Source organism: Silene latifolia, chromosome 10 (assembly GCF_048544455.1).
Source record: "Silene latifolia isolate original U9 population chromosome 10, ASM4854445v1, whole genome shotgun sequence".
In the NCBI taxonomy this organism is placed as follows: domain Eukaryota; kingdom Viridiplantae; phylum Streptophyta; class Magnoliopsida; order Caryophyllales; family Caryophyllaceae; genus Silene; species Silene latifolia.
The window spans coordinates 151,979,713-151,992,670 of NC_133535.1; the positions used below are offsets into that span (position 1 = coordinate 151,979,713).

General features: G+C 32.8%; 1 protein-coding gene and 1 long non-coding RNA gene across 2 annotated transcripts; both read right to left on the reverse strand.

Annotated features, from left to right (window-relative positions):
* Positions 1–4,983: 4,983 nt before the first annotated feature.
* LOC141606393 (syntaxin-related protein KNOLLE-like) lies at positions 4,984–6,876 on the reverse strand. The gene is made up of 2 exons (XM_074425501.1): positions 6,301–6,876; positions 4,984–5,746 (listed from the first exon to the last, which is right to left on the reverse strand). Exons 1-2 carry the CDS (start codon positions 6,681–6,683, stop codon positions 5,203–5,205), a joined length of 927 nt encoding a protein of 308 aa, XP_074281602.1. The 5' UTR covers positions 6,684–6,876; the 3' UTR covers positions 4,984–5,202.
* Positions 6,877–9,139: 2,263 nt separating this feature from the next.
* Positions 9,140–11,153, reverse strand: LOC141606394 (uncharacterized). Its single transcript, XR_012526705.1, has 2 exons — positions 10,743–11,153; positions 9,140–9,923 (listed from the first exon to the last, which is right to left on the reverse strand). It is a non-coding gene; the product is annotated as an uncharacterized LOC141606394 (long non-coding RNA).
* Between the last annotated feature and the right edge of the window lie 1,805 nt (positions 11,154–12,958).

Here is a 12,958-nt window from a genome sequence, read left to right on the forward strand (position 1 = left end):
TGACATACATGATTGGAATTATAAACCTTTGTAGTTGTTCTTCTTCTTCATGTCCTACCAATATTGCCATGCATCCTTTTGGTATACTCTTCATCTCCTCCTTGTTTTTGTGATTTTGATGATGATTTGTATGGATTAGATGTGATAAGTTGATATGGAAGTTTATCATTTGTTGTTGTTTCTCACCACTACCCATTACAAACTCCAAATTCTAAAAATATTGGTTTTTGTACTTTTTGAAAGGAAAAAAGGGAAAGAAAGTTCGGACTCCTAACTGGTTCTGATTAAAACTCGAGGGTTTTTGGAATTTATGTTATAAGAAAAGGTTAGAAAAAGGCCAAGGGTCGGACGAAGAGATAGCGAGACGAAATAAAGAAAGAGAGAAATTAATTAATGAACTTGGTATATTGCTCATGATATTTTTTTTCAAACCTACATATATGATTTTTGGTTGAGATGAGAGGGGAATTGAAGGGAGATGAGGTTGGTATATATAATAGGACCTAGAAGGGCAATATAGTCAAAGTATAAAGAATAAAATTTCCATATTTTTTAGGGTTTCTTAATATGTACGACACGTTTTTCTAGTATTGGTATATTTGAATAAGTTGAGTTTCCTTAAGGGTAGATATATGATGATACCTAAATTTTTATTTAAGGCTGATTTATTTGTCTTAAATTTAAAACGAGTCAGTAATATGTTTAAGATAAAAGCGGAATGTATAGGGTTGAGAAAAATAATAGATTTATTTTATTATATGTTTAAGTAGAATAATATTTAACCCGGTTTATTGTTAAGTCGGATATTTACGTCTTATGGGTGTGTATTTGACGTAGTTGGTAGGGACATAATAATAAGGGTGAAATATTAGCGTCTAAGAGAGGGTTTCATATGACTTTTTAACGAGAAAGTGGGAACTAGAAAAGTCTGTAATGCTATTTGCCAGAGGTGTATGGGCCGTCTCATTGAAAATTAATAATAATACCTTCACCAAGTAAAGTCTTTGCGAAGGAATAAATCGTGTTTCTTGTTAGGTTGACCTCAATAGATATATTTGTGTTAATAGGTTATATCCACACTTTTCCACAATATTGGAGAATGATTTTGTAGTTGTTTATCAGTTTAGATTATACCATCAATTTTAGTACAACTGATGATTTATGATAAAGTTTTTGAATTTTAATAGAAAATTTCTGATAAGCTCCTTTTACGTGAACATCAAATTCAATTCAAAATTTTACGATGAAACTAAAAAGGAATGCATATAAGCTTAGTTAAATTTGCGTATTGACGTCAAAAGATTAATATATAACTTAGAAATTTTATACGCTCAGGAAAAAATTAAAATAATTATACAATGCTATTATATGTACATCTAGATATATAATCTTTTTTTCCCTATGGTTTTAACACTTTTACGTTGTAATTGTAAATATTTTTTTTGTTTTAAGCTTTGTTATTAATTCGATTTGTAATATATAACCTATTCAAATAATTCGTTGAGTTTGGCTTAATATTTAAAAGTGATACAACCATAATATATCAACTGAGGACGTCGAGCTTAATTATACAAGTTTTCACTAAAAATTTCTCTGTTTACAATCGTTTTTTTTTTTTTGAAAAAAATACTCCCTCCTATTCTAAATAACTGTCCCATTTGCCATTTTCGTCTATTCACATAACTGTCCCATTTACCATATTTGGACATGGTTTTTTTACTTTCCTACCTTAGCTCTTTTCTTTATTTACCACCCCAACCACCCATGACCCATCATATTCAATACTTTTCATTATTTAACTCATATATTCTTACCCATATACAATAATTTTTATTATTTTAACTATATTCCTTAATTTTCGTGCCATTGTCCAAATAGGACACTTATTCGGAATAAGAGGGAGTAATTGTTATTCGATCCTTCCTTCGATCATATTCCTTTTTTTTTGAGGGCTTCGATCATATTCTTAGCACTTCTAGCAAGAGAATTTTACGACGAAGGGGATTGTTCCCACTATCGACAGGAAATACTCCTAATTCAAAAAAAAAAAAAAAAAGACAAAAAAAAGACAAAAAAAAAAGACTTAAAACGGCTAGCAAAGAACAACAGGGTTAATCACAATTACAAGTGGAATGACACAAGGACTGGTTTCAAGATATCAGTAAGGCCAAACCCCATAAGAAGGTACATTCTAGCAATAAAACAAAGTGTGGTCTATCCTTACAGATGTAATGTTAAAGATTCGGCTATCCACAACCACGATTTCAGATTTAGGACATGTGGGTGCTACTCAATTTAAATAACTCCCTCGAATCTTATTCTAAAAGTTTTGTTTGATTGATTCAGAAGAGAATTTAAACAAGCAATTTGGAATTTAGGTTTTTTTACTTTAATCATTAGGTTAAATTTTTTTTCGATAATTGTTCAATGTAAGTGCTATACATCGGAGACAAAGTTAGATGGAATGTGTGAGAAAGACCATTTTAACCAAAATGTTAAAGTGATGACTGAAATCCAATATATGATGACTTTTATAGCCGAACATGCTCATGTGGCTTAAAAAGTGGATAATGGACAGGACCTCCCATGTGCTGGGAATAACTGGGATTCAACTAGTGAGATTTTGAAGGCTCCCAGAACACGGAATTCCAGGGTCATCATGATCAGGCTCTTATAGACACAAGGAAGTATCAGCCTAAAATCAATTAGCAATAAAAAGAGTAGTTCCAGTTGTTTATAAAGTGATACTCGTACAATTTCTCTCCAACAAGTAATGTGGTACACTCAAATGCGGTTTATACTCCAACTAACACGCCGTTTCATATGTAAATCCCGTAGAAATTTTGAGCGACACCATGGGAGTGAGATCTAATTTTGTGAAAGTTACGGAATGATAACGCGATTTCACTTTTAAAAAGCGAATACTTTTTCCGTGTTATTCATTTGTTTTACTTTAACTAAAATACTTTTTACAAAGAATTAAATCTGCAAACAAATGATTGAGATCAGCAAAACGACATTCATAGCTCTTGTAGTACTGCGTGGAAAAGTACGACTTTGTCCATAAGCTAATATTGGTAGAAATATTATTGCATAACCTTCTACGATTACCTTTACTCTAGTTAGTAATTACTAACTACCAATCTTACGTGATATGAACTACGTAATCGTTCGAAAGCATCAGAAAATTCAACACATTGACTCCATACTAATTTTAGAATACTTCAACAATTCAACGTATTAAAACGTAATAAAACATGTAGACGATGAGGTCAAATAAATATGCTAATAAAGGAACGGGAAAGCACTACGACGGCAGGCCAATTAAAATACAAGACTACATTTAATCATCAAAATTGACTTAAACTTTCTTGGAATTATTTGTACCATGTGGTCTTTTATATTTCGTGTCAAGATTTAGTATTTTGTCCAATTCACCATTACGGCTAGTGACGGACTGACGGAGCTAGGATTTGAATCTAGTAGGGGTGAAAATTTTCAGCGAGGGTGAACGGGTTATGGTGGTATAAGGGGAACTCGAAATTTTTTCGAAATTTTCACCTAAAACTTTTGCATGCGATTTCCATCCGCCAGCGGAGGCGAGCGCCCCTACTAACCCCCCTAGCTCCACCACTGATTACGGCTACACCTAGCCTTGATTATTATTGTTTGATTACCTATGGAAATATGAATATAAGTGGGATAAATAACAAATTATTATTATTACGTAAATCACATGAACTATATTTCGCTTCTAGAGGTAGTCCTATGTAGTTGAATTTCCTTCGAATGAAATATTTACATGTTTTTTGGTAATTAAAATTTATGTGGTAAACTAAACGACTACTTAATGAGGTATATGATCGTACTCATTATTCAATTGGTTAATGTTAACATTTTTTTGTTTGATATACCGAGTACAAGTCTGGACTAATACTTCTTTAGGCATGAAATAATGCCTAAAAACGGGTTTTCTAATTAATTTCTCATGATATAATCTTATAAATCTTTTTATAATTAATTTTCTATTATACGCCATTTTTTTAAGACACACGTTAAAAAAACCCGATCTGATAATATGTATGTTTTGTCATGGTGTTTTGATGCATGTGGTAGGAAGGGACATAATAAATGACGCTAGAGTAGATTGTAATGTTGTATGCCCCAAATAGTCGATATTCTCGATACTCGATATGGTTAAGGAAAGTTGAGAGCAAATGAGAGAACACATTATAAATTATAATTAGAAATGTGGTCAAAAGTCAAAGCACACGGCACCGATTCTCTTCATCCTTAAATTAAGTTAGAGGAACATGTTAATCATGAAATGTTTACGTTTCATTTCTCTTTGCGTGTCATCAATAATAATACGATAATCTTGCTTGTATTACGTCTTCAAAGTTCAAAATAATAACCATTACTTGCCATTTCTGAATATATTTAAAGCTTCTTGACCAAACTCCAATGAAACTCAAATCTCTTTGTACCTCTACTTTTATCCATTCTTGAGTCTTGACAACCCTCGAAATGCGGATAGAGCTGTTTATGGGTTGTCTCGCCATTAAACTCGGCCCGTTCAGCCGACAAAATATGTCGGTATGGAGTGACGGGATCAAATGCAAGCTTTGGCCGAACATGGGCCTGACTCATGTTAAGTTTTCAGCCCACATACAAGCGGGTTAGCGGATTTGGAAAAAGTTAGTGGGCTAGGCCTTTTTAATTTTCTGAAAATGCATTGTTTGTCCGTACCTGCTTATGTTATGGGCCTAGATGGGCCGGGCTTAATAGACGGGATGACCTATGAACAACTTCGGACTATGGATGATGAAATTTCAGAAATTTAAAAATGTCTGGCTTACCAACCTGTCCCAAACGTGCTAACCGGCTTTTCCGAAGCACTAAAATCAACCTACTTTTCACCCGCGTTTGGCCCAAACCCGCATTTACCCTCTCTTAAACCAACAACTCAAAAAAGTACAGAGATTTTGATCCATTACATAAGAAACAAAAATTGTTCCTTGAAATTTAAATCTTCATGGTACCAAACTACCAAATTGATACAAAACATTACACAAATGCAAGAATGCAATATTAGAATGAAGAAGAACAACATCAAATACACAAGAATTGAAGCTTTGAGAAACAGCTCCAACTATTCATCATCAGTCATCACCAAGCTAATTTAATCGAACACTCGAAAAATCAGCTATGACTAATACTTGTAATAATCGGAATTACAATCAAGAAAATTATAATCAGTAACGCAATAATCCCGATACAAAGCCACTTCCTCGAACCTCGTTGATACTCCTTAGCTTGTTTAAGATTCTTGTTACCATGTTGTACATAATGTGAAGTATTAATCACATGATGCTCAATATTGTCCATTTGTTCACCTTGTGCCTCAACCATGACGGACATGTCTAAAAACACTTGATGCAATTCTAAAAGCGACCTTTCGATTTCTTTTGCTGCGTCATATCGGCCTTGGATTTCGTACAATGTGTCCAGTACCTTGCCTCGACCGTGTTCTTGTATCGCGTGTGACATTATTTCACCTTCACCGACACCATTTGATATGATTTTTTCAATGGCTTCGTCGTTTGGGTGTTCTCCTGTGACCGTGTACACGCATTTGGAAACCGTCTCTTTGTATTCCGACATCATTCTTTGTCTTAGTGCTTGGAATTCCATCATTAGTTCCTTCAGTTTCTTTCTTAGACCATTTGTTACACATGTTCTAGTCCTGTCATTATCGTAAATTGATTAATTCGCTAAAATTCAATAAATTTAAAAAAAAAACATTACACTTGCCAAAAACCAGATTCATTATTGTAAATTGATTAATTAATTAATTCCACTAAAATTCAATAAACTAAAAAAAGAAAAAAACACAAAAACATTACAATTGCCAAAACCAGATTCATTATTGTAAATTGATTAATAATTAATTAATTCCACAAAAATTCAATAAATTGAGAAAAAAAAACAACACAAAACTATTTCAATTGGGAAAAACCCGATTCATTATCATAAATTGATTAATTCGCTAAAATTCAATAAATTTAAAAAAAAACACAATAACATTACAATTGGTAAAAACCCGATTCATTATTGTAAATTGATTAATTAATTAATTTCACTAAAATTCAATAAATTGAAAAAAAAAACAACAAAAAACTATTTCAATTGGGAAAAACCCGGTTCATTATCATAAATTGATTAAGTAATTCCACTAAAATTCAATAATTTTTATTTAAAAATAAAAAACATAGCAATTTCGCAAAATCTGATTCATACCTGTCAACAGGAGTACCCAAATCAGCAGAAAGGCGGCGATTAGCAACCGTAGCTTGATCCATAATCTCGAGACGAGACTTAATACCCTTAGCCTTCTTAAGAACAGAGACAATATCAGCATTAATCCTTCCTCGGACCGCCTTCAAAGCATCGGCTTTATGAAGTGACTTGCTCTCTGAATTAGCAGCTTCAATTCCCATCAAAATGTCGGAAATAGACGACATTTCCGCCTTCACCTTTTCGGCCTCTTCCAAGAAAGCCTCCATCTTTGGGTCCAAATTTGCTCCTCCTGTCCCCATTTCCAAGTCGCTTTCTTCGTCTTTTGATGCCGCTTTCTTTAGATCGATGTAGCTCAAGAAGGACTTTGTCATCAGGTCATTCATTTTGCAAGATTGTGTGAATTAGGGGAGTTTTAAGTAGGAAAGGTATGATCTTTACTTGTGATTGACAGATTGAGGGAGCTGAGTTTTTGAATTTTTCGGTTGTCGAAGATTTAGCAATCTGGGATTGTTTATTGAGAGATTGGAGATGGGATTTTGTGGATAAAGTGATGAAGAAAGGAAAGATTTATGTTGTGAGAAGGAAATATGACCGTTGGGAGATTTGAGGAATTCAGGGGTTTGAGGCGCGGAGGGTAGTTTTGTCTTTTAACGTGTTTGAATCTAGTAGCCGTTGTGATGTTTGTGAGTTGTGGATATGTGATGAGAGTAACGGCCCAAATAAGTCGACATCTGTGATTTGGGCTGAAATTGAAATATAGGAATTGGGCTTTTGCATATTTGTTGTAGGACATGCAAAATATTTGAGGCTCCTTCTAAACATCGTTGACACGACAAATTGACAAGTAACAATAAGCCCATAAAATAATTACGGAGTATATTTTGACAACCTGATATTCTTTTATAATGAGGGTTGACATATATATAAATAAGTCATATTATTGTCACAAAGTAGGCGTGATAATGAGACAAGACAACTCGTAAGCAACTTGAGATTGACTCCAGTCAAAGCTCGGCTCGAGAGTTTAGCGAATTAAGCCGAGCAAACGTCGGCTCGGCTTGAAAAGCTAATGAGCAGCTCCAACTTGTGTGATTATACTCTCTCTGTCCCAGTCATTTGTTGTCCTTTTCCATTTTTGGGTGTCTCGGTCGGTTGTTGTCCATTCTATTTTGAGAATGAACTTTATGAGAAATTTGATCATTTATACTCAATTTGTTCCACTTGTCATTTTGTAATTGACTCCCTCCTCTTTCCTTTGTTTTTGTGCCAAAACCAAAGGACAACAATTGACCGGAACAGAGGGAGTATAAGATATTACTCATATTTTATAAAAATAATTTATCTTGATTATATCTTTGTAGCACATATATCAAATGTCTCACCGATTTGCCAAATGTTTTTACATTTAACCTTAGAGCCTTGTTATTGAAAATAATCGGAGGAAAAGAATCAAAAAAATAGCCATTATATATAGGCTTGATTTGAGCTCGGGTTTGGCTCGAGCTCGCATTAAAGCTCGCAAGCTTAATAACGAGCACATTTTTTACAAGCTCGAGCTCGAACTTTGGTTCTTGATCACAAGCCGAGCAAAGTCAAGCTTGGGATCGACTCGGCTCGTTAGCACCCCTATCACAAAGTATTAAATTGTCAAAATAAAATTTAAGGTTAAATAAGTAGCTGGTTTTATATAAGACGGTTTACATTAAAATTGTATATTCGATTGATAATGTGTCATACGTGCAAAGAGAGATGTAGCAATGGACTTCCTACAGTCTTTCATAGTTTTGATTTTGTTTATTGTTCTAAGAAAACTCGTGTATCTACTAAGATTTTGTTTAGGCATTTAGCTATAAAAGTTTTGGATAAAGTAAATGTTACTTTTAGAGTGGATGAGGGAGTATTAGTCATAGTACAATGACTTGACAAATTAAAGAGAAACCTAAATAAAATCGATTTAGGAAACTGCGACAACTAGGAAACTAATTCCGTAAAACCACTAGGAAACTATTCTGTAATATGACAATTAGAAAACTATTTCGTAATACAAACTATATCACAATATAATTCATGCAACTACGGAGTTTAACAAAAAGTAGCGAGCTTGAATTTTCTACAACGGAAAATTAAGGGGCATAAAAGTTCATTTGAGTTTATTTTAAGTTTAGGACGACATGTTTTTATATGACGTGGTTCATTTTAAGGTTCACTAAATGCTAGGACTTATATTGTGATATCTAATTATCCATGAACATTTAGATCAATTGGTATGAGATTGTTCAAACTTATCCAAAGATTTCGGGTTTGAGCTCGAGCTCGGTAAATACAACAATGTTAAAACTTGTAAAGAAGAGCTTTATCACCGTAGTAGTCTTACTCGACTCGAATCCGGACTTAAATAAATGACATACACACAAAAAAGGACTTATATTTGAGATTGTGTTAAAGTTAGATTGTTTTAACACTTGAATCAAACTTGCAAGACCTTGTAAAATAGGGAATAATAAATTGCCCTCATCTTTAGTGAGTTTACTCTCCATTCACACTTCTCATCAAGAAACACATGGTTGGTTGGTTGGTTATGACCTCCTCCAATGGAGAGAACTTGCTTTTCCCAAGTACAAAGAAGATATTAACATCTTAGAGAGCTTTCGTAACACTGGTTTAAGGGATTGATCTAGCTTAATTAAAGCTATGGAGTTAAATTCTTCAAATGAAGAACTCGTAACACCCCAGAGTGAGATCGGGCTATGTTTTCCCTATGATCTTACCTGACTCGAATTAGAACTAAATCGAATAAATGAATAGAATGGATTTAAGGCTTTTAAGCTAAGCCAGCTAGTTGACATGAGAACTCAAATTCACTTTCCGTTTATGTCAAGCACATCTGATTCCTACAAAGGGACCAGCAAAAGGTGTACACATACAATGTAGGTTCAATTCATGTCAAATTGACAAAACTTTACTATACATCTAATTGACAAGTGCATCATATTCTGTGCAACTTTCACAAGGAAGCTATAAAAAAGAATCTCATCTATTCAGAATAATATCAAAAATTTAAAAAAGCACCTTTTATTTTTGTGATGATTGAGTAATGAACAAGTGTCATCTTCATGTTAGTCATGTATTGGTTCTCCATTAATTTGATGCTGTCATGCTGCAAATAAAGTCTTCAAGCTATGTTACTCCCACACTTCACTCTGGTCACGTGTCGCGTGTCCAACACAACACGATACTTTGACACTTTATTTCCACGGACATGACACATCTATGAGTCAGAGCAATATAAATGACAAGCTCTGATTTATATACATAGGTAAGTCAGTCAACAGGAAACTAATAAATTAAATAAATTGCTATGTTTGTAAATCCTGTGGTGACCATGTTCCAAAATTAAGCCAAAAGTAAAGACTACTCTTCTTTTAGGCTAATTTGTGTGTTAAAGATGGTAGGTGCAGCAACCTCACCTGTTTTCTACACTCGACAATTGATGTACCACTTTGTTTTATTAAGCTAAAATAATTGCAATTGTTCATTAAATAGTCGAATTCAATAGTTAGACATACCTGTGGCCAAGTAGTGGGTGGCGGAAGCACGATTTGAAGTTATGGAGGGCGGAAATTCTGAAGAGTAAGCTAGATATTAATAAAATGTAGTAAAAATAAGTAAATAACTAAAAATAACTTGACCAAAAGTTTTGAAATTTTCAATACTAAGGGGGGCGATTGTCCCTGCTAGCACCCTAACTCGGTAATGCTTCAAATCGAGTTTGAGTAAACATAGTCGATCTAGAACATGAAGAAAGGTAGAAGTGTAGAACACAAGAAACTAAAAAAATTGTGAAATTATAATCGTAAAACCTTTGATAGTTTGATAGAAATGCAAATAAAAATCAAGGAAATGAAGAAAAAGTGGAACAAAAACCCTAAAAATGAACAAGAGACAGAAGTGTAGAGCCTTCAAAAAGCTCATGATGAGAAAAATCACTTCCCATGATGATAACTATAGGTTTTACAAACAGTACTAAAAAATGATTGGCACAAAAATTCATAAGATTCGTACCAAAAAAAACAAAACAAAATTCCATAAGATCAACTTATGATGATAGCTAGTGTTGAAATTCACTAACTCAAAAAATAAAAATCCAAAAATTTCATAAGATTAAATTCAATAGTTATTTATAAAACCGTCTTATTTTATAATTTGAACATCAGATCAATTCTACTTTCAATTCAATTAACCTACTATGTCATGAAAAAAAAAAGTTGTACGTCTACATTTTTCATCATTACACCAATCTTCTACCCAACTACCACCAAAATCCTTATTATTCAACAATAAATTGATCAAAATAAATAAAATTAAAGAGAAAATAAATACCATCATGAAGAATCATCCAAATTACAGCAAATTAATGATTTAAGGGAGAAAATAGATCATACCCACTTCAAATTTTAGCAGTAGAAATCAAATGGCATAAGAAATTTGATGATTTGAAAGATTTGGAAGACCAAATTGAGGGGAATGAAGCCTGGTCCGAAGGCGAAAACAATCAAATGAATTTGATTAATAATTACAACATGATTAGCAAGAAAGAAGAGTAATAATCATAATCATGTATTTTCTCCGTCTCAATCGTTTGTTTACCTTTAGTTAATAAACCGTTGATTAAAAATAAATAAGGTAAACAAATGAATAAGACGGAAAAGTAATTAGAAGCCTTCGATCCTAGACAACATTCCCCTCAAACATGGAGCTTCCCCTTGTTTTTAGTTCTTCTGAAATTTATTCACATTATTTTGTGATGATGAAAGGTAAATTCAAAAAAGATTGTGGGATTTTTATTGGGTTTTGTGAGTGAGAATAGAGAACATAATCATGAGCATAATAATGAGAAATTCAGAGATAAGGGAGTGAGGACTTGAGAAATAAAAGGTGTACCCCAAACCTAACTACTAGTCAACTACCCTATTTGAGATTTGAGATTTTTATTTTAAGTTGATTGGAAAAAAATATTGAAAATGTCTCAACATAGGAGTAGTTGTTAAGATGGAGATATAGGTATAAATGGTTGATTTTCTGAAATAAGGTTGATCTATTATCACAAATACTATCCTACAATCAGTTGTATAATAGTATTGTACAACCGTCTCAAAGTTGTTGAGCTCTCACACAAAATTGTTGAGCTATTTTGTAAGTTTTTGAGCTATTTTACGAAATTATTGAGCTTAATAATTATTCAGTTAAGCTCAATAACTTTGTATCATATCTCGATAATTTTGTTAGTAGAGCTCGATAACTTTATAACAAAGCTCAATTACATTAAATAAGTTGTATATACAACCAGTTGTATACTTATATGATACATTAACTGATCTATTATTTCGATCTCTGTGACGAGAAAGGATAGATGGGTTGTGGAAAAAGTTGTCTATCATACAAACTTCGAAGTTTGTGTGATGAAAATACATGGGATCGATGAGGTTGATAATTAGTAAAACAATTTCATGATGGCTTTGTCAAATATTACAAATAAATAGTAGTATTATCTATAATAATTTAAACAATGTTTCGTAGTCATTCGAAGACAAAATGAGTGTTTCAATACTCCGTATTTTGTAACCCCTCTTATTCTTAAACCAAAAATCCAAAAATTAAAGATAAATAAGGAATTAGAAGATCTTTGTTAGTTACGAGTACAAATTTTAAGGTTATAAGTTTCTCTTAAAATGACAATATTCGTTTTTAAATGAAAACAGGTTAGATATGTCCTCACTTTGTTTTTGTTAGTCCCTTTATAATCAAATAAATATGTATGGAGTACTATGCCAAAAATTTTATAGTTTAAAATAGGTGCAAAAATAGCAAATGTCATAAACATTTAGAATTTGCTCCCACTACTTGCTTAATTTGCCTTACAAAAATATTGGTATTTTCTTCAAATTTTTGTATTTATATTAGAAGAAATTAGAAATATGGACATGGTTTTCTGGTTTGCACTTTACTACTCTTATGCAGTCAACTAATGTCATTGTTGTTGGCCGACTTTTCCTGCTGTCTTTTTAGTTTTTTACAGTACCTTTCGGACATATATTCAGCTTTTTCCAAATACTCATTTTTCTTACCAACTGGTTCTGCACTTCTGCACGTAGGCAACCTAGATTCATTTGGATCGGGTCTGACTTGTATACGCTAAAATATGTCATATATGGATTTTTATTTGCAATACGAAGTACAGAGTATAGATTACTGATTATCTCAAACGCATTTCCAATTAGTAATATTAGTAATATGAATAATTTTTGGTGACTTAGTCGAATCAATATAAGATCTAACAATAATATGCACGTATAGGTTGAATTTCAAGTCATACTTGAGCTACCTAGTTCGAGCTTTGGTGAATTATATGGTAGATATTTTTGAGTACATGTGTGACACGGTACTACTAACATTTGAACATTGTAGTTTTATTAGAAGCAAACGGCCAATCACAACGATAAGTCGATAACATAGTTTTGCCTGTCTAGAATGACTCGACAATCAAATGTTACATTATTACATTGAACGGTGTTTCTAAATAGAGATACATTGAAATTGAAATTTTGTCTTGACAGTCGATAGGGAATACTCCTCGTGTCAATGACGAAAAAAGAAAGAA